We start from the raw sequence: 23092 nt of genomic DNA on the forward strand, positions 1-23092 counted from the left end.
TTCTGCTTATGTTGGCAACATTGTAAGCCTTTTCCTTTGATTCAATACTATCTTTATCTCAACAACTGCAGCTGGATCACTTCCTGCTGCTTTTGCAGCCTGATAAAAAGGAATATATATGACTTTTCATTATTATGCTTTTAGATCTGGCACTGGCTTGGAAACCCTACTGATTCCTATGGAGATTGCAAGACAAAGAATCAAGAGGCAAAAGGGAAGACAGTTTGATTTTGTTAGAAAAATGCTTTGGTTTAGTTTAATACTACTAAATATTTGTTAGCATGGTATATTTAGTTAGATTCCCCTTTTATATTTAAAAATAATTATATTTTTTCAATTTATGAAGTTATTCAATAATAATAATAATAACTTGAACATCTCCGAATGTCTCCTGAAAGCCACATCTTGCTGATGGACTTGGGGATTCAAAATCCCAGTGAGCGAAACCCTCCACAGGCAGGTAAAGTTTAGTTTATAGAAACAGATGAAAATAAGCTCTTTGACTATCAATCACCCACTCGCACTAGTTCAGATGTTATCCCACTGACTCATTCATACGTTCGGCAGAGTGGTGCAGCGGTAAGGTTGCTGCCTTGCAGCACCAGAAACCCGGGTTTGATTCTGACTGAGGGTGCTGATTAGAAGAGAGGTGCAGGATAGAACTGTTGTATGGGGGTGATTGTTGGTCAGCCCGGACTCAGTGGACCGAAGGGCCTGTTTTCATGCTGCATCTCTAAACAAAAAAAAAAAATCACTTAAGCCTGCCTATCCTAAACCCGAATCTTAAATATACATCGTAACACCATAAAGGTTTCGCCAGAAACTCTTCACTCCATTTACCAGCATTGGTTCTCTAACCCAGCTTTATGATTAATCTTAACCCCTGGTGCTTTCCACCAAACGCTTGCATCTTAAAGATTTATACTGTTTTTAAAAAAATGTTCCAGTATCTTTAATATCAATCCTAGAATTGTGTTCTTCTTTTGCTGTTTTATTGCCCATTTCATGCTTCACCGAACAGCATTTAGTTCAACTGAGCATCTCTTTCAAGTCTACTGTTAATCTCTATGTTTGAGAGTCTTGTGTTCTCCAGTCAGGGCCAAAGCATCTCAACTCTGATCATCTTCCGTATGCTCAACAATCTTAAATGTTTTCTTATATTCCACTTTGTTTGGAAAGTTGATTTGTCACCCTTGCAGAGTACAATTGACAGCAAGCTTTATGATTCATTTGCAAATATTTTAGTTCATAGCTTATGGCTATGCTCCAATAGTCCATTCCCAGCGAGGTCAAATGAAATGCAGAGTACTGGTGCTCATTCTGCGGGGGAAGTGCTGAACCTCCTGCTGCCTACTACTTGAATTCTCCATCCCATTGCTACTCAGACTCCTCTGCCTACGGCTTCTTGTACCGTTTTAATGAGGCCCAGCAAAGCAACACTGCATCGTCCATCTGGGCACGTTGAAGACTTCTTTGCTCAATTGGAGGTAACCAACTCTCTTCACTCGTATCAGAACTGGGCAGTTCTGTTCTAAGTTGTCCACGGAAAACATTAACAATTTAGTTTAGTTTATTATCACGTGTAACGAGGTACAGTGAAAAGCCTTTGTAGCATGCTAACCAGTCAGCGAAGATGCTGTACATGATTACAATCAAGCCATCCATAGTGTACAGATATGATGAAGGGAATAATGTTTAATGCAAGATAAAGTCCAGTAAAGTTCAATGAAAGAGTTTTCCCACCCTCTGCAGATACTGCTTGATTTAAGCATTTCCTACACTGCTGAATAATGTTTCATATCTTTTATATGTTCCTTTGTTACTTTACTGTCTCTCTAACTGCGCTCCATAACCTTTCAAGTAGATGGCTTTATTATCAACTTACAACTATGGAAACTTCAGTGTCACCTTTTCACAGAGAATCATTTTGTCCTCTCAATCCCTCCTCCATCCTCTTGGCATTTTAATCTGACAGAGGGTACTTGACCCAATATATTAACAGATTCCTTTTCCAGAGATGCTGCCTGACTATCTGAGTGTTTCCAGCCTTTTAAGTTTAAATACATTGCCTTTTTAGATTCAGGTTTATTATTGTCAAATGCACCAAGGTATTGTGAAAAGCATTGTTTTACATGCTTTCCAAACAGGTCAGATATACCCAAATATAAATACAATCGTCAAATACAATAGATAGAGCAAAAGGGAAGATAGAATGTAAAAATATAATTCTCGGCATCAGTTTCATAGACAAAGTCCAATGTCTTCAATGGGGTAGAAGTGAATTGCATAGTACCCTAGCCCTTGGAAGGACCAGTCTGTAGCCTGATAACAGTGGAAGAAGCTATTCCTGGATCTGGTGATGTGTGCTTTCAAGATGCCATCTCTTCTGCCAGTTGGGAACAGCGAGAAGGAGGAATGAACTGAGTGGGACCAGTCTTTCATTATGTTAGCAGCTTTTCCTAGGCAGCTTGAAGTTCAGATGGAGTCTATCGTGGGAAGTCCAGTCTGTGTGATAGACTGGGCTACATCTACCCCTCTCTACAATATCTTGTGGTCTTGGGCAGAGCTGTTCCCAAACTATGCTGTGATGCAACCCAGCAGTATGCTTTCTATGGTGCATCTGTAGAAGTTTGTAAGAATCACTGGAAACATGCCGAATTTCATCAGTCTCCTCAGGAAGTAGAGGCGTTGGTGAGCTATTCTGGCTTTCGCATTAACATATGTTAGTCCATGCACATCATTGGCCATATTAATGCCATTCACTACCTTCCTTCCCACAGGATTCCACATCTGGCCTAACCTGGCACAGGATCTGACAGCAGACTTTTAAAAATAATTTTTGGTGTAGCTTCACGAGAGTGCAACATGTGTATAGTGGAAGCATGCATTTGGGAATGGCTACCGAAGCTTTGCCAGGAAAGGAAGTGGTCGGGGGCCCTGTTCAATGAAGAACTGAAGGTCCTCAAACTAACCTGATTTAGCATTATTTACCAGCGAGTTTAATGTTTTGAATTAAGTGAGGTTGCTTGATTTTATTTAATAGCTTAATAATTTCATTCTAAAATAGTTGGAATGTTTCTGGAGATTCAGTTGCTGGCAAAAACCTCCAGAGGCGTTTTGTGGGCAAGTTATTTCCTGGCCGGCTAACTTTGTTCACTTATGCTGTTCCACAACTTGACGCCAGCCAAGGACTTGGCACTTGAATTCTTTAGGCCACCAAACATACACTCCTCGTCAGATTGAGAATGTTTGGGGGAAAACAACAATTCTAAATTGAGCCAAGAGAGCCAAGACAATGATTTACAGGGATCTTGTGTCATATTGTTTCTTTTATACGGTAAATTATAAAACAAAAAAGATCATCAATGTCGAGTTCTAGATCAATTCTGCAGCTGCGTATCAACTCCCTCAAGTTACCCTCCTCCTTGGGCCTATCATTCCATGAACTTGCTCCTCGCTTTGTTCAGTCCTCTTTGATGCAAAATCTCTTTAAAGTCAGTGGTGAATTAGCGATTTATTTTATAGATCACAAACAAAGATTCCCGCTGTCAGGTTTAGATTGTATCATGCAACAACTTGTTCATCTGCCCCACAATGTTTGGGGGAAATCATCAAACAGCACTTACACTCAAGCACAGAAAATGTTACAGCCTTGACCTCAAAGAGAATGTTAAGATTTGTTGGAGAGAAAAAAAGCAAGAGAAAGAACACAAATGGAAAGGTGAGGATGAGAAAGTGAGAATAAAAAGGAAAGAGGGAGAGAGAAAAGAAAAGGAGAGATAGGGAGAGGGAGAAAAACAGAGAAAAAGAGAGAAAAAAGGAAAGATCAAAAGAGGGAACAATAGAGGAAGAGAGAGAAGGAAAGAAAGAGGAGGAAAGAGAAGGCAAGCAAGAGAGACGAGAAGGAGAACAGGAAAGAGGGGGAAAGAAAGAGAGAGGAGAGAAGAGAAAGATGTGTCATGCATGGGTAGGTTTTTTGGTGCTGATATTTAATAAGATACAGGAAGTTACAAGTAATATTCCATTAATCGGGCTCACTTATATCTTTGGTCTTGCCGCAGTGGATGATTTTCCAGATGATTGAACGCACTTCTAATTAATATACCTTTTTCAACGAAAGTTGTAACATCACAGCACAATACATTTTTCCCGTGAACACACACGCTTTAAGGGAGAGCAGGAACTGGGACCTGAGCATGACAGTAGAATCAGTACCTGGTAAATCAGACATCAGAACCAAGGGATTTCCAAACAATGGGACAGTGGATTATTGGAGTCTCACTGAAGCCACAAAATGATTTATTGAAAGCTGTCAACATCCATCCGACAGCAGCAACAGTTGCAATGCATTGAAGGTTTAGTTTAAATTGGAGATAAAGAAAGAAAGCAGACACTTCAGCCCATCAATTCCATACTGACCATCAACCACCTGCTCACACGTTCCACATGACCTCACTTTTTGTCAACTCCCTACACAAGAGGGGCAATTTTATAGAGCTCAATTAACCAAACAAAGAGTACGTCTTTGGAATGTGGACAATACCGGAGCAGCTGGAGGAAACCCATGCCATCCCAGGGAGAACATGCAAACTCCACACAGACAGCACCCATTCAAATTGTACCGAGTATCTGATGCTGTGGGTACATATATTCACTCAGTTCTTCCCCTAAACCAATGTTTTAAACCCATTCACGACATTAATTCATCACGTAAAATCATAAACATATTTACATAAGGAGTTGGCTAATTCAGAGATTCAAGTACACAGTGTTAAATTTTGTCAAACATTAATTTTTACTCTATGGAACTCCAAAACTCTTCACTCATGAGCTTTAAGTATTCATTCCATGAACCAGTAATTCCAGTGGATTAATTCTGAAGGCAGGGATTTACACACTCCTGACCATAAAGTTTTCCACTTCACTTGTTGTTTTAACATAATTGTCTCCACCATTATAAATATATTGCATTATATTTTTCATAAACTCCACATTACGTTTATTGCAGCCATTCAAACAATTGCAGTAGAAACTTAGCATTACCTTGAACTCAATTTAAAAGTTCTACTAATTCTAAGTCACCGCAGCTTAGTGCCTCTGCTTTCACACGCTCCTGTGGCCTGACTTCCATTCTGACTCCCCACAGACAACAGGCCTTTCCAGGCTCCTGCACTTGGAAGTCACAAAGCCACTTCCACTGATGTTCCCTCTCTGGATGGTCGCCAACTTTCGCAATTACGCCCAAAATAGTTTTCAACCTCTCTTGTTGAGATTTGGCTCCACTGCATTTGGATGAAGCCAGTCCATCCATGCCTTCCATGTGACATCATGCATTGGAAGTCCTCCCTTGAGATCAGTCTGCACTCCGACCATTCAGTAACCACAAAGCAACCGACCCCGAGTTCCTCCCAAACACATATGCAGCCTTAGAGTGTGGAAGAGGAAGTTGGCCAGCAGTGTGAAGACAAAAGAATCTGTAGATGCTTACATCAGAAACAAAGAGAAACAGAATACCAGAAGAACTCAATAGCTTCAGCACTACCCGTGGAGACATAAAAGGACAACTCGCGACCTTTTGAATTGGGACCCTGCAGTAGGACTGAAGGGAAAGCGAAAAGATAGCTGGTACAGAAAACAAGTGAGGGGTGGGACAGAAGCTGGTATATAATAGGTGGAATCAGAAATGTAGAGGATGTTGGCCAGATAGAACCAGGTAGGAGAGTGTGGGTGGTGGGGGTGGGGCAAAAATGAACAAAGGGTGAAGAAAACTAAGTGGACAGATGTGGGAGAAGATTATCTGAAATTGGAAAATTCAATGTTCATATAGCCTAATGGCATCATGCCTTTTTCTCCTTGGAACCTCTGGCCCATGACCAAAGTGAAGAAGGAGTATTTGTAATAGGATTGAGAAGTTTGTGTGAAATAGTATTCATAAGTATCAAAGTTCATGCATCAAGAACAGACAGATACCTTGTGGTAAAAGAAACACATTGCACCACAAGCTACTTACTCACCCAGTCAGTCACCACACATCTGCATGTGGTTCCCATATTGCCCTATTTAGTCACCTCAAGAGCACACAGAGTAGAAAGTAGAAGTCACCCTCTCCCCCAAGTATGCCCAGAGAAGAGTATTTGCAGCATCCGCTAAGCAAGTTGTAAATGAGAACTACTTGTTATTCAAAGATGGAAGAAATAAAGAGTTAACCACCACTTGCAGAATTTGATTTTTAGAGCATTTAAAAGTAACCAAATACTAATGGATTTTAAATAGTTAGAAAAGAGGTTGGGCATTTCCACAAATTGTCAGGAACAACTAATTGTTCAAACTCTGCTACAGGAACACCATGTCCATACAAACCTAGCCTCCTTTGTTTCTTTGTAATATGCCACCTTCCCAGTAAGAAGAACATTTTAATCAGGAACATTTAATTCCAATATATGTTCTCCCACTCCCCAACACAATAAATATTGCCATGTTAGGTGCTGTTCCTGAGATCTCTTAAACAATTAGCAGTTCTCATAACCAATGGCTGCTTCGCCAACAGTCTGTCTGTCCCCTCCATCCTTGTGTTTAAATAGTATGTGTTAAATGCATGTTTTTAGTGTTCTTTAGCTTGTTTCATGTGGGGGGTGGAGGGGGGGAGTTGGTGAAAGGTTTAAAAGTTTACCTCTTACCTCAACGGGGATGCAATTTTTTTCCGTATGGTATCTCAGTCTGCACTGTGGCCTAACATCGAAGAATTTGCAGCCTTTTGGTGGAGATCGACCGGGAGCTCCACCGCGGGGAGCCAGCGGAGTTACCATCGCGGAGCTTGCGATCCCTTTGCCAGAGATCGACCTCCACTTGACCAGGTCCCAGGTTTTTATCTACCTTAATGTGCTAAGAGTAAGCTAGTAGTTCATCTTCTGTAATGTTAACTCTTTTCGAGACACATTCATTTAACACCTCACCCATCTCCTGTGACTCCATATTTCGGCAACCTCATTGATGGTTATGTGGCTTTATTCTCTCCCCAATGTTTTGCCATTGATATAGTTGTAGAATCTCTTTAGATTCTCGGCCCTTTTCTCTCCCCCGAATTCCCTCTTAAGTGTAGTCCTACATCCCCAATGCTCCTCAAGGTATTCATTCGCACTACCTCAGCTGCCAACACCTGACATATGCCTCCTTTTTCTCGACCGTTCTTGTCATCAAGGGTTCCCTACTCCTGCTGGCCTTGCCTTTCACTCTAACAGAAACATACTGGCACTCAACTCTCACTATCATATATAAAAGCTTCTCACTTACCAAACATCCCTTTACCTGCAAACATCTCCACCAATCAACATGAAATTCCTGACTAATGCCATTAAAATGGTCATCCCAATTTGGAACTTGAACTTCCGAGCCAGTCCAATCCTTTTTCATAATTAATTAAAAACTAGCAAAACTAGTCTCAAAGTCCTCCCTCACTAATACTTGTAATTACGGCGGCAGGCGCGGGCACACCGCGACGCCCTGTGTCTCCCTTTCAAGGGAGATGCTAAAAATGCATTTCGTTGTCTCTGTACTGTACACTGACAATGACAATAAATTGAATCATTTCATTTCATTTTTACTTCAATTACCTGCCCTGCCTTGTTTCCCAAGTGGAGGTTGAGCTTTGTCAGAGCATCGATATATTGATTGAGAACAGTTTCCTGAACACACTTAAATCCCACCCAATCCGTCTTCTTCAGGAGGCCTTATTATTCTTCCTGGTATATGGACTTTGCTTCCTGTTGACCACGAGTGTTAGCCGGGTTGATCTGAATAGTTTGCTCTCTGATGCCGTCTTAAATGCCCACCTCAGGGACAGATCCACAGCCGAGATGTTTTTCAAAATGGTCCTTCCATTACGTGTTGCCATCGCTGATCAGTTCGCCCCATCCTTGACTATCAGTGGTCTGGTCCTTGGAAGTCAGGGCTGTGGATCATTTTCACACTGCTGAAAGTGCCAATTCACAACAGTCTATAAGCTATGATGTGTAATCTGGGAGTTAACAGATTGTTCTGCCTTTGTGAAGTCGAGAGCTTTGACCATGATCTTGTGGCAAGCGTCTGTGGTCCCTGATGTCATGTGATCAGCTTGATACAGACCAGAGAGATTAGGCCAGTTGTTCTCAATAGCCATCAAAGTATGGGTGAAGCGATGATCTTTGAGGTCATTTGCTCAGACGATGATATAATGTAGTAATGTGTGTATTATGGGCATTGCAGTGATATCTTATGCTTTTGCCTCTGAGAAAGCATGGTGCTTGACCTGACCATTCTCAAGAGAAAGATCCATTGGAACATGTTGTCCATGTTCTTTCCTTGCCAGTCACATCGTGACTGAAGGTTGTGTCCATTTCCACCCTGGTTTGAAGTCACCTGGAAGGACCATTTTTTAAATCATATTGTGAGATGCAGAGCAAGATTTCTTTAAGGTTAGAATACAAATCCTTTCTGTCTTCACCTGAACCTTCTAGCATTGAGGCAGATGCAGTGATGACTGAAGTGTTCTGGTTCGGTTACAGCGAGTCAAAGGCTCACAAGGTGTTCCTCAATTCCACAGGATGCGTGACTGAGATCACCTGTGGAATTCTTGATGGTGAAGCTCATTCAAATAAGGTATTCCTCCTCCAGTCTGCCTCACTGCCTCTTTCCTCAAAGCTGGTCATCTCAATGCAGCAGCGTCAATGACTGAGAGAGGAAGTAATGTCATGGACGTTGCTGAATGAGATTTGTGGAGAGCTAAATCAGGACCATGACGCCCTCCACAATATTTCAGAATAATATTCTCGGAATCACTCGAGATGTATAACTGTATTTATTGAAGTTATATCCGAAACTCCTTGTCTATTAAGATAACAGGCCAACAAGTGTGAAACTCCCCCCACCTCCCCACCACTCATCCAAAGGTAACAAGTATGTCCTTTATTATTATTATTATTACACATGTCAACCAAAGATCTCCCATCCACAGCTATTAATAAACCGTGAAACAAAAGAATCAAAAGGGCTGATCTTACAGTGTTCAGCACATAGATCAATCTGTATATACATTAAATATTAAATTCCATTAATTATGCATCCATGGACCACGGCTGCTTCCTGTTTATGGTAATTGATCAAACTTCAAACTGATCAAGTGCACGACTGTCTTCAATAAGACATTTGAATTCATTCTTGTGGCATGGTAGTTAAGTTACTAGATCATCTGCCAAAGCTCTGAAACAGCAATCTAGAAACAAGAGCTCAACTGACAGCAGGAGAATATTAATTCAAGATTTTGTTGCATACTAACCAGTCAGCAGAAAGATTATACACGAGTACAATCGATCCATCTACAGTGCACACATGATAAAGGGAATAATGTTTAGTGCCTTGGACTTCAGATAAAGTCCAGTAAAGTCCAATAAATAAACCGTGAATAAAAGATAACCCATGCAATGGTAAGCGGGTAACAATTAATTGCTGTTCAAAATCTTCAGGTTGGCAAATATCATTCAGGGATGGGAATTTAGCATCCTTATGCATTCTGAACTTGGTGAATCTAGACCCACCGATGTGGTTGATTCTTAACTGCAACTTTAACACAAACCCAGTTATGGATGGACAAGAAAGAAATGTTGGCATTGCCAATGACGTTGCACTAATGATTCAGGCTTTTTATCATCAGTATCAGGGTTATGGATTAATTGCATTTTATATTTTATCTATGTCCATGTTTCCATTAACCCTTACACGTTAACTTTTACAAAAGTCAGAATCATCAATTTTCACCGTCGGGGGACTTTCTGTGGTGTGTGGCCTTCTGGGTAAGCACAGGCGCCATTGCCGGCTCGTTTCTGATGCAAACTGTAATGTTTTATTATTAATGTTTAATGTTTTATGTGTCATTCTAAATTGTTACTATATGTCGTGTTGTTACTTGCGAGCGGAGCACCAAGGCAAATTCCTTGTATATGGACATACTTGGCCAATAAACTTATTCATAACGTTCATAACTCGAATGATTGTATAGTGTGGTGAAAATTACTGTCTTAATTGCACTAGGGACTGAGTACAACATTGTTCACTTAAGTGTGCAAGTCAGGGACTGTCTGCACACCATTCAGATGCAGTGCAACTATGTTGACCGCCTGACCCATTTGATGTGCCACTCTCCAGACTGCTGTCTCTCTTACAGTCAATGAATCAATTCATTTCTACAGCTTGTGCAGGAATGTTAGGCCATCTGCTTGCCGACTTTGACCCTGACCCCAGCAGAAACATTCCCATGGACCATCTCTCGCAAGAGACTGCATGCCGATCGTATTTTTTTTCTTCCCCTTCCACCAATGTCATGACTTTTCTATTTTAAACCCATCACTCTCCAGAGGCAGATTCTCAAATTGCATACTTTGTGTTCCATTTGTTAGATTGGCAACCTGCCTGTTTCGTGAAAGACATGTTCCATGAGCTTATTTCATGCAGATTTGGTCTATTTACACAACAAAGACTTAACATTTTCAAACATTTAATTGGACAGTCAAATTTGGGGGGACGGTTAGGAGACAGAATATCTGCCATGGGACACCAAAACACAGATTGTGTAAGGAAATTGTAAGAGTATTTACCTCATTTTTTATTAGTACAGGGAATGCCTGAGAATGATGTTAGATACAAACCACTGATGAGTAACACTTCATTTGCGCAGCCCTGTCCCTTTATTTTACAAGGCAAAGTATATCAATGAATTTTGAAATGAATTAAGATGATAGGTTTGCACAGGATATTATTTTGGAGGGGGGTTGGGGGAAAGAGGGATGAGAAAATAAAAATTACATCAGGATTCTGCTTTCAGTCCCAAGAGAGTGAAAGAAGAACTCCGGATGAAGGTGGAAGCAAGGATATTCATTCATTTCTTATAAATGAGGCACTGGTTTTAATTATTTTAATGTTGCACTACAAACAGTTTCCTAGAAGAATCAATGCATCTATCAAATAGTCATGCTATAAACTCTGATGAAGGGATGCCTTTTACTCTGATGCCATGAGTACTGGAATTATTTTACATTTACTGCGGCTACACAGACTAATGTGAATGCAGTATTGTATTCCCCAGACGCTATGCTCGAATGCACTAAAAGATAGAGTGGTTTCCACTGCTCAATACATGGTGTGGGATGTTCAGGGGAGGCTTGGATCAAGCACAATATGTGATAGAACTTTGCAGCTTGAGGATTTAAACTTCAGGGCCTGTTTGATTTACACATTTGGGCACCACACACTGTAGGCATGCCAGCCAGGCTCTGGCAGGAAGAATGGAAACTGTGGTAGTAATTTCTTTTGCAAAGGCAGCATTTTGGATGTGCAGGACAATTCAAAAGACACACCAAAGACATGGGTCTATGGTATAGCTACATTTGACTGAATGATTCCAAAAGATGATGCCAGGACATACTGCTTTTTTGAGTCATGCAGCTTTTCCTTCTTTTCTAACTGCTTGAATAAATAAAGTACCATTGAAGGAATTCGAGCTTCACACCCAAATTTAGATGGTATGAAATTTTTACTTACGCGACTATTTTTTTTTGTTTGTTTCACTCCCCGACACTGTATCTCCCAGATGGTTTGTAAGAGTGATTGGTAGATTAATCTCAAGACACACAGCCTCTCTTTTCTGATGCTTTTGTGTATCATTAATAATGGAATAGACAGGAAATTTGTCAAAGCTCTTCCCTGCCACAGGACACTCAATTAGCACCTTCACAATTTATTTTGGGAGCAAGGAAAGTTAGTTGAGAAGTAAAATATATTATAGGCTTAATTATCAAAAGAGAGTAAAAAAGTAATTTGAATTCAAACATTTCCTCCAAATAGAAAACTTATATACAGTTTAGTAATTTGATGCAAACAGCCCAAGATGAATAAATAAAAGTTACATATAATATGCAAACTCTGAAGTTGTACAAGAAAACACAAACATATTTCACATGTTGTTATTTTACAAGAGCCATGAAGCTAGAATGTAACAGTGGGCCGAATTACAGGTAAATGGACCAAACCGTTGGTTACTAAACGCCCAGAGTTATCAAGACTGTTGGCATGCCTACTGTGTGTGGTGCCCAAATGTGTAAATCAAACAGGCCCTGAAGTTTAAATCCTCAAGCTGCAAAGTTCTATCAGATTGAAAGTGGCACTTCTAATCCTGCAGCAATAGAAAGGATCATAAAGAGTCAATCTCTAAGATTCCTTCTCTAATTTAAGTCCAGGATTTAGAATTTAGTAAGTCTTTGAGTTGCCTGTTATGATAACACCCGGAGTTAACTGCAGGGCTTGCTTTTCCACAGACAGCAAAAGTGGTCCTGAAGGAAACATTAAAGGATTAATCCTCATTATTAAAAAAAAGTTGTGCCAGGAAAAGTTTCGTACCATCCAAATTTGCATGTGAAGCTTGACTTCATTCAATGGTACTTAATATTCACGTACCTCAGTTCTGTGAAGTTCTATTTTGCAGACAGTTCAGTAAAAATCTTACTATACACAAGCACAAACATACTTAAGATAGCACAGGAACAGTAGATAACACAAAGACTGTACACAAGAGTCTCCACATTTCCAGAGGCATTTTGTATGATTCAGGTCCAAAGTTGTTAAAAATTGAAGGTTTTTACTGGGCCATAAAGGCCTGCAGTCCTGAAGCAACACTGGTTGGAGTTGTAGAGGTTGGCCTGACCTTCCACAGACCCCCACTGTTTCTCCACTCCAGCACCAGACAACCTCACACCCCCCCCCCCAACTTTGACTTTGGAATTTAAAAAAAGTTAAACTAATGGGCCTGTCCCACTTAGCGACTTTTTAGGCGACTGCAGGAGACTCTGCAATCACCACATGGTCATTTGACACCCACATTCTACAGTTCACAGCACCAATTCCCAAGTTCTCTGTGAGCAAGAAGTTCGTTGCGATGGGTTGCAGGTACAAAACGCACTGTAAATGCAAGCTCTTTGAAGCATCATTGTAAATTTGACTTATAACATCAGGTTTTTTTCCACTGAGTTTCCCCTCATACAGTGTGATCCAAGAATTTTGTCAACTTCTGCCAAGTTTGAACAATATAAAATTGAGACAAACAATATAAAAATTATGGCTTAAAGTTTTAGTTCTGTTTGTTGGCGAGCCAAAATTCTTTCTGGTATAACATTGAAACTTTTCAGTTCAAAAGATCACATCTAATTGTTCCTACCCGTTAGTTTATTTAATCTAACAAACAAAAATGAACATTAATACCTTCACTAACACATCCATATTGTCTTTCTTGACCTTTTTAAAGAACCGTAATGATTTATTTTGTAAATCCACGCACAATGTGCTGGAGTAACTCAACAGGTCAGGCTGCGTCTCTTGAAGACTTGTATAGGCGATGTTTTGGGTTGGGATCCTTCTTCAGATTAGATATGCCATTTATTGTCACTATACATGTACAGTGAAACTGAAAGCTGCTCGTACTCAGTGCATACATACAATTTAGCACAAAAAACAAGAAACAGAAAAAAAACAAAAAACAGAAGGGAGATGGGGGGGGGGGGACATATATACATATATCATATATACAGATGGAAGTCCGTGTTGGGCGGTGTAGTCAGTGCATGTGTGAATTTGAATTTATGGTAGATATAATTCTCGGAAAGCAACTATTCCTGAGTCTGTTTGTCCTGGATTTGATGCACCTATAGCACCTATAGCACCTATAGATTAACTGTGAGTGGGGTAGAAAGCTGAGAAAAGTGGTGGGAGTGAGACAGGTCGGCAAGTGATAGGTGAATACAAGTGAAGGGGGGTTTATTGGAGGATGGGAAGACAAAGGGCAGAGATGTAAAGGCAAATGGCATACGGAAAGAAGAGTAAATTGTGAAGCCAGAGGAAGACCTATATGTGAAGGGAGATTTGGAGATGGGGGGGGGGGGGGGGGTTGGTCGGGAGATAGGTAATTAATATTGAAGAATTCAATGTTCATACTATTGCGTTGTAAGCTATCCAAGCAGAATACAATGTACTATTCCTGCAGTCCGGCAATGGAGGAGGCCCAAGGTAAAAAGGTCAGCATGGGGTTAGAATAGTTAGCAAGCCCTGGTGGATGAAGCACATGTGCTTGGCGAAACAGTTGCCGAGTCTGCACTTGGTTTCGACTAGGTAAAGGAGGCCACACTGGGACTACAGAATGCAGTAGTCAGGTTAGACAAGGTGCATATCCACCTCCGTCTTATCTGACATGGTTGCTGGGGTCCCTGAATGGATGCGGGTGAGGAGGTGTAGAAACCTGTGTTACATCTCCTGCGATTGCAGGAGAAAGTACATGCGGTGGCAATGGTTTATGTATTAAACAACGAGTGACCCAAGATGTGACTGGTGGTGAAATTGCATTGTAGATGGCGGAAATATCAGAGAATGATGTGTTGGATGTGGAGGCTGGTGGGGTGAAAGGCAAGGACCAGGGGAATTCTATCCATCTACAACACTGGAGCTGGGCCACATTTACCAAAGAGAACATCTCAGATGTCCGAGAGTGGAAAACCTCATCTTGGTAGCAGATGTGGCGGAGATGGAGAAATTGAGAGTAGGCGATGGCAATTTTGCAAGACACCATTCCCTGTTCTCGTAAAAAAATTCAGCAGTCTGTAAATTATCAATTAAACCACTCCATAAATGCTTCATTTACATTTAAAGTAGGTTTAATCTTGCTGATGTGGTTAAAATTTAAAGTTTAACTTAGAGATATAGCACAAAACCAGGCTCTTCGGCACACCGAGTCCACGCCGACCACTGATCACCCGTGCACTAGTTTGACATCCTACACATTAGGGACAATTTACAGAAGCCAATTAACCTGCAAACCTGCACGTCTTTGGAATGTGGGAGGAAAGCGAAGGGAGCCACAGGGAGAACGTACAAACCCGAGTCAATATATAAAGTAAAATTATAACTTTTAATTTCGCAAAAATGATCTCAAACACTTCCATAATGACAACCATTACTGCAATGACCAGAAGATTCACTTTTCTTAATGGTATCCTTCGGCCTCTATCGAGTAAAAACTCCACTGAATGATAGCACCTGCAGTCCATGTGCCAGGTCTAATGTGGGGTAGGTTCCATCAACAGAATCCCCTACTTAAATACCGGGATGCTTCAGCTTCACTTGCCATGAGGATTTTGGTGGTAGAATGCATGGACCAGGTCCAACAAATGGATTGGGACTTTTGGCTTTTGCCTTTTGCCTTTGTTGATGCACAAAGTCCCAACGTTCTTGGACTTAGAGGCAAATGTCAGCAGTTCACTATGGAACTACTGGTATTTACTAGCAATTTTCAGACCAATTAATGTTCACCTTGATATATCACAAACTTACACAATAACTGTCCCAGCCCTCGCTTGGAATAGTGTAAATGCACATAAAATAGAGCAGTTTGAAATACAACAGGGAACACTCAGCACATCAGGCGGCAGCTAAGGAAGCCTTAATTTGAAGCATTCATTCTTTTTCCCCATACATGCCTGACCTTCTGAGCAGTTTGACTTTTTCCTGTATTACTTTAGATTTTAACCATCTACTTTGGTTTTTTGGGTTTTTTTTTTACCTTGCTCCTGTTAAGTGGAATGAAAAATGAGAGGTATTCATAGTATGTGACATCAAACTCAATTGAAATTCTTTGTCCCTACTAATGATGTCACATTCACGCTTAACATTGACGATGCCTAGTTTGATTAGAAAGGGGAGGGATTTATTCTAACCGTTATATTCATCACTGATAGTTATCAGTTGAGAAACAGATTCAACAGTATTTCAAAATATCGATTTGGAATTTCCCTGTAATCTTTGCTTACACAAGATTAGAGATTCTCCTTGCCTTTCTGAGATAATCATTGATGTAGTTAAAATGAGATTTAGTTACCCCAGAATTCAAGATGAAAAAGACATTGAGGTATTTTATACTTAAGATTAAAATGTCAGCAAACTTATCAGCTTTTCCAATTGTGGATAAACCATTTCAGCCTTTATACTGAAAAAAATGTTATTTATCAATCAGGAAATAATGATCATAACTCCTGTGCTTGGGAATGAAAAACAAACAATTCAGTTCAGAACAAGAACCGTCAAACTTTACTTTAGCTTTAACAGAACAAGTAACTAGTGTTGCAATAACAGAAGGAATGCAATTAATTTTTGGCTGACTTTCCCCAGTATTTGTACTCACTGTTGCTACTGACAATCTCTTTGGGACTGGAGGACTTTGGCTGGGCACAGCGCTCACACAGACAATCTTTCCCATTGAAAGTCACACGGTCCCCAGCTGGGAAAGGACGCCTGGAAAACAACCGTAAAATATTATCAAATGTTATTGAAATGTCAACTTCCATATCCTAAAATATTTCATAACCAGTGAGGTATAGTTTTTTTTCTCCATAGAAAACATGGTTGCCATCAAGAAAGCAGCATTCTCACAAAATAGTCATGGGACATTAGCAATTTTATTTGTGTGAAATTGAGGACTACATTTTGGCAATGGATACGAGCGAGTCCAATTTCTCCGCCCAATCCACAATTCTTTAAAATAAAAGAACGGGATACTTTAAAGAGAGCGAAAATGGTTCATGCATTGAACCACTGAATGATGGTTTTTGAACAGTTTGGCATTCGCTCAGCTCTCCTCTGGTGCATCACCCTGGACTTCCAACTTAAAATAAGAAGACAGAGGGCCGAATGCTATTAAGCGACATCATTACTGACTTAACAACGAGCAACTTTGTTGTCACAGCTGAGGAGTTTTCTCCAATACACGATCAGACCTCAGCAAATGTAAAAGCATTTACATCCTAAAAAGACATCCTAAAAAGACGTGCGAGTTTGTAAGTTAATTGCCCTCTAACATTTCCCCTAATGTGTAGGGTGTGGATGAGAATGCAGGATGACATCGAACTCCAAAGACGTACAGGTGTGTAGGTAAATTGGCTTGGGAAATGTAATAATTGTCCCCAGTGTGTGTGTGCGTGCAGGATAGTGTTAATATGCGGGGATCGCTGGTCGACGTGGATCCAGTGTGCAGAAGGGCCTGTTTCAGTGCTGTATCTCTAAAATAAAGGTCAGCATGAAGGTGGGCTGAATGGCCGGTTTCCGCATTCTATCGCTAAACTAAAACACAACTAAATGCAAGTATAGAACAAACACAAGGCTGTGTACGTCTGATATACAAGAGCCACATATGCATGTTTTTAGAACTCCAACTCCAAACCAAGTCAGTGACAAGTGGCAGGTTGTCAGTGAGTAGATCTGAGAGCAGCGGTGTTGGATGGATTGGTTTGCAATGGGGAAAGAAGAAGCTTGAGGTATTTCATTGCTTTTGTGTCCACAAAGGAGGCAGCTGGGTTACTTACTTGGCCTTTTTCTGTGTGTGTAGAAAATAGTAACCCTTTGGGAAGAAAATAGGCAGTTCTCACAAACAATTGTAACACCCATTAATTTCTGCCTGGAATGTAGAGTATCCCATCACAGAATGAGCGATAGAGACCAAACAAAATGTAATATCTGGGGATGAGCCCTCGTTATATGTAAATACTTCCATTAGAGAAAAGATCACAGTGTAATGGAATTAAAATGATGATAATGTCAAGGAGGACAGACTAGGCCCTTTGATTGCAGGTTTAGTGACTGAAGAAGATGACCCATCACCAAGTGTGGGAACAACAAAGCCTAGAATTTTCAATAGAAAGGTTTTGTTGCAAGGCACAAACACCATGCTACTAGGAAGAGCTGCAACAAAACACTGTGTGTTTTAATGGAAATTTGGTTGAACGTTCGAGTAATGATGAGATTGTTTCAGATTATTCCATCATGGGGCTCAACCACATTACCCTAGCACATTAACAAAATGGTCTATCTCTCCACTATAAATCTCACTGCTATCAAGAATGCTTCATGGTAACAAAACACTAGAACATAAGAAAATAGAAACAAGAGTAGGCCACTAGGCAAATCAAGCCTGCCTTGCCATTTAACATGATCATAAACCATTGGCCTGGCCTCAACCCCTCTGTGCCAGTTCTGCATAATTCTTATTCAAATTTTGTATCCATCGCCACCTTGAAGATACCTAGCGATATGGTCTCCACTACCCTCAGGGGCAGAGAATTCCAGACATTCACCACCCTCAGAAGAAAACTCAATTTTAAATGACATCCCTCATTTTGCAGTTGTGTCCCCTTGTTTGTGACTCACACACAAGTGAAAACATCTTAACATCTAAACTCCAACATTTCTCATGATTTTTGGATTTCCCTCCCACAGACGTCCAACGTGCAATACATTATCTTACTTGCATATGGAGCAGACAAAGCATTTAGGGTGATAGGTCTTGCCCAGTGCTGTAACAACTTCCCCTTCCACAAACTCTCCACAGCCCTGGCAACGGGTTCCATACAGTCGCTGATAGTCCAGGGAGCAAAGGTAGTCGTTGTTCTTCATGAAAAATCCACCTTTGGCCAGGTCACAGCCACAAACTGAAACCAAAATGGAAATAAATACGACGTTAGGAGAGTAATCTTTAATCAACAACTTTATGCAAATGAAACATTGCGTACTCTTCTGTAACAGGCCAGCCATTGTTCTTCTACACGCTAAGGAAAGAAGAAAAACAGCTGCATTGCAAAATTAGGAGATAACTTTGACCACCGAACACCTTGGAATTCAGTCAATGTTTAGTCCTTGATTCTCAACATCACCAAACCACCTGCAATACTTTGCAATATCACTGAAATCAAATCTGAAAGAGATACGCACAAAATGCTGGAGTAACACCATGGGTCAGGCAGTATCTCTGGAGAAAAGGAATAGGGTCAAAACCCTTCTTCAGCCCAAGAGTGGGGGGGGAGGGGGTGGGGGAAAACTAGAGGTATGAAAAGGTTCAGAACAAATCACATCCAGCACTGCTGGCCAAGGAAAGTTGGAGCTCACAATGGTACAATGTTGGCCGTGGAAGATGTGATAACGTTAAATTACTATTAACACACAACGTATGTGCTATAACACCAGGATAAGTGCTCAACCAAGAAAAACCAAGCCCAAAACAAAAGTAATGTCTAAACAGCTTATACATACTTACGCTGACAATAACTAACTCCATATGGAGTAATGAGCTATCTACATGTGAACAAGCACATAAAAACTGATTGTGTAGGTTTTCTAAAAAGAAACTAAATGAAACTATTGTAAAGCAGCATACAGCTGAGTTTGGAGGATACCACATACTTTAAAAAAATAGATTAAGAATTAACATTTAAAGGTTGATACTCATTATAATCCTCCTCAGTCAAGATGCTCAGTTTATTCTACCTAGTCCATTCCTAATGTCACATTTGTTCAGGGTTGGATAGATAGAATTTATTTGCCACACAACCAGGGTTGGTGGTATTTGGGTTGTTTATTTGGGTTATTTAATAAGAGCAAGACTTCACACAACGACATCATTTATAGTGGTTTACCGGCAGGACACGTGATTTGAATAGTTTTCTTAAAAAGTTTGCTGCCTTCTTAATTTAGTCTAGTTTATTAGTATCACGTGTACTGAGGTACAATGAAAAGCTTTTTTTTTGCATGCAACCAATCAAAGAACACTATCCATGAATACAATCAAGCTGTCCATAGTGCACAGATAAAGGGTACAACATTTAGTGCAAAGATACAACATTGAAATCTGAAAATGTCTGATTAAATATGGTTTAAAGGTCTCCAATGAGGGCGACAGAATGTCAGGACCGCACTCTAGCCAGAGGATTACAATTACAATAAATGCCTAAAAAAATTAAATTTTGTTTTTTATTTGCATCTCAAATGTACCAACCTTTTGTTCTGCAAAGAACTGGAAACTTTAATTTTTTTTAAACATCAGTTCCTTCCTCAAAGAACAGCATATTTCACACTCAATTTCACTAAAGCAGCAATGGAGAGAGAGCAATACCCAGGGAAAAACAGAATGTGAAGCCAGGCAAATAGATCCAGAATGCAGGGTGCAAATCCGACTACAGGTTGAGCCTTTCTGAAATCAGAGAACTGGCACACTGTTGGCTCCAATGTTTCAGGACACCAACTGCCCTTTGTTTTCTCACATAGTTCATAAAAGCAATTTGGATACTAATGCTGAAATGCAAATGCTGGAAAGCCCACAAGGACCTGTATTTCCAGGACACCTTTTTTACAATTGCAACATGTTCTAAAGCATTTTTCAGACGACGACGCACAGAAAAAGGAAGAACAGATCAGTCAAGTTTCGAAAGAAGAATGTTAACATTTCATCCAGTTTTGTTCAAACCTGATGAACCAAAATATATCTGAGACCCAAATGGTCTGCTGTGTATTTTCAGTGTTGACTTGAGTTTGTTCATTGCAGGTTAAGGGAAATTTCATCCCGATTCTTGATAGTAATACTTTCAGTGTCTTTCGCCATCTATTGTACTACTTGTGAAATGTAATACTCCGAATAATCCTTTTTTTTTTATTGTTTGGCAAGTTACAAGAAGCAAATTACAAAACATGGACATTATACCTAATTGTTTATGCTCTAAGCAAATTTACTTTTCTGCTTCACAAATTGCAGTTGCCAAACAGCCTTTATTCAGGCCTAAACCATATCTCCATGGCTACAATGCAGCTCCAAACAGCACTTCTTGGATCCATGTTCCTGCATATATCAACTTGTTAACCTTTAACCCAGAATAGGTTTACTTAGCATTGCTGGCATACCTGGCAAACCATTTTACTTTGTTGAAGGTCATTGGGAAAATGCCACCTTCAACCCACTAATTACAAAGATATAGCTGCTAGAATACTTATACTCTATCTATCCAGTGCTATGGTGTACATGGGTCAGTCAGATGTACCATAAATTATTATATCCTTCCCTCAGCAACTATATGCCTGCTTCAGACACAGGCAAAAATAAATTGTTGCACGACTTCAGGCTTCAATTTATCTACATAGAAACAAGGAACTGCAGATGCCGGTTTACAAAGAAAAGGCACAAAGTGCTGGAGGATCGCAGCATGAAAATACAGAAGGTGCGAGAACAGAAGGTCATGCGAGACAAGAGACTTTCTGTCCTCACACCTTCTGTCTTTTCATCTCTGGCCTTTGTCCAGCCATCCACAGTTAAGAAAACGCTCCTCACCTATATCAACTTATAACATGCCAAACTTACTCCTGCCTCTCTGCTCTTCCAGCTTTCTTCCCACTCTCTCCATGCCCCATCCCCACAGTTAGTCTGAAGAAGGGTCCAGACCTGAAACATCATCAATCCAAGTTCTTCAGAGATGCTGCCTGGCCTGCTGAGTTACTCCAGAATTGTGTCTTTATGTTCAGTTTATCTACATTTATCTACATCTACAAGCAAATATCAAACAAGGCAACGTACAGAAGAGCAGAGATTTTTCAGATTCAGGCCTTCCTTAAGGGATTCATTCAAGGACATACCTTTAGAAAGTAGATGACGAGGAATTTCTTTAGTCAGAGGGTGGTAAATATGTCTAATTTATTGCCACAGGTGGCTGTGGAGGCCAAGTCATTGTGTATTTTTAAAGCGGAGATTAACAGGTTCATGATTAGTAATGGAATCAAAGGCTATGGGATGATGGCAGGGGAATGGGGTCGAAAAGGAAAGATAGATCAGCCATGACTGAGTGGAAGAATAGATACGATGTGCTGAATGGCCTAATTCTGCTCCTAGGACATGAGCTTTTGATTTAGATCGATCAAAACTTTCATTCACTTGGCTCATGCCACTTGTAGGTAGGGGCTTCTTCAACGGCATCAATTCAATCACCTCCAAAACCATAGACAGGGAGAAGTTCAACCAGACAGGAAAAATCAGGCAGTCTATTTTCCTCTTGCTGTTATGGAGCAAGTGTTCAGAGTTGTGTTTTGGAATCTTGCATTGATGATATTAGCTCCATAAGCCACAACTACACACCAACCATAAAATGACTGCTCTACTTTAACAAAGCCAAATAGAAAATAGTAAAATCAATGCTTCTTAAAGTGGTCCCTGGAATCTGCTCAGAAAAAGTATAAAGTCATTGCATCTTGCAATACAAAGTGTTGTATATTTTTGTAACTGCATTGCAGTAAACAGCTTCCTCCATCTCACTTTACATGCAAGTAATATATCCCGAGGTTGTCAATGTGGAAAGATGGTGCTGGGCCATTCTTGAGTTGGTATGGTTTATGATTAGCCAGAAGGTAGCATGTGCACAACTCAGTTGCAACATTCTGCATACTCATATTTCTCACTGCTTATTATCAGATGCTCATCTCCAAATCCCTTGAAAAATGATTTTTGGCTTTTGTGACATTGAGACATACAACGCAAAGATCTGAATACACAAACAAGATGCAAGTGTCTACTGTAAATTTTGTTAAGATGCTCCACCTTCCTATTGATAACTTATTCCATATTTCCCTGCATATAACTGCAGCAATTATAGAGCCATTATTTTCTGGTGCTGTACAGACCATTCATGTTCTTGCTAGTGTTACCTTATCCACAATTCAATGGCCATGCTTTGTGTTTATGGATACAGCAGGGAAACAGGCCCTTTGGCCCACCGAGTCTACACCAATCATCAGTTCAAACTGGTCTGTTATCTCACTTTCTCATGCACACCCTACATATTAGTAACAATTTTACAGAGGCCAAATAACCTACAAACCCGACGCGTTTTTGCTATGTTGACGGAAACCAGACCATCGGAGGGAACCCATGCGGTCACAGGCAGCATCCAAGGTCAGAATCAATTCTGGGTCTCTGGCGATGCGAGGCAGCTGCTCTTGCCGCAGCACCCTCACCACTCATGTGATTGACCATCTTTTTGTCATTAATTAATTTATTTATTAAGAATGCTTTTAGTGGAAAAGACTTAAGCAGCAGATTAACAATAGCGAATACTAAAAAACAAATTGAACTGTCAAAAACTTTATCCAATGATTTAAGCGAGTGCCCTTTTCAAGAGGTCACAATCAGCAAGTACTCTAGCTTATCACTTTGTGTAAACACTGG

At 40.3% G+C, this 23092-nt stretch overlaps 1 protein-coding gene across 6 annotated transcripts in view; it reads right to left on the reverse strand.

Annotated features, from left to right (window-relative positions):
• ablim1b (actin binding LIM protein 1b) overlaps window positions 1-23092 on the reverse strand; it is a 249596-nt gene that overhangs the window by 109271 nt on the left and 117233 nt on the right. For all 6 annotated transcript variants that reach the window (XM_055646912.1, XM_055646908.1, XM_055646911.1 and 3 more), the window contains exons 3-4: window positions 18362-18545; window positions 16247-16356 (exon numbers count right to left, since the gene is read on the reverse strand). In XM_055646912.1, the coding sequence (XP_055502887.1) occupies window positions 16247-16356; window positions 18362-18545 (294 nt within the window). The remainder of the gene's footprint in view (window positions 1-16246; window positions 16357-18361; window positions 18546-23092) is intronic.

The sequence above is a fragment of the Leucoraja erinacea genome, chromosome 15, assembly GCF_028641065.1.
Source record: "Leucoraja erinacea ecotype New England chromosome 15, Leri_hhj_1, whole genome shotgun sequence".
Taxonomy (NCBI): domain Eukaryota; kingdom Metazoa; phylum Chordata; class Chondrichthyes; order Rajiformes; family Rajidae; genus Leucoraja; species Leucoraja erinaceus.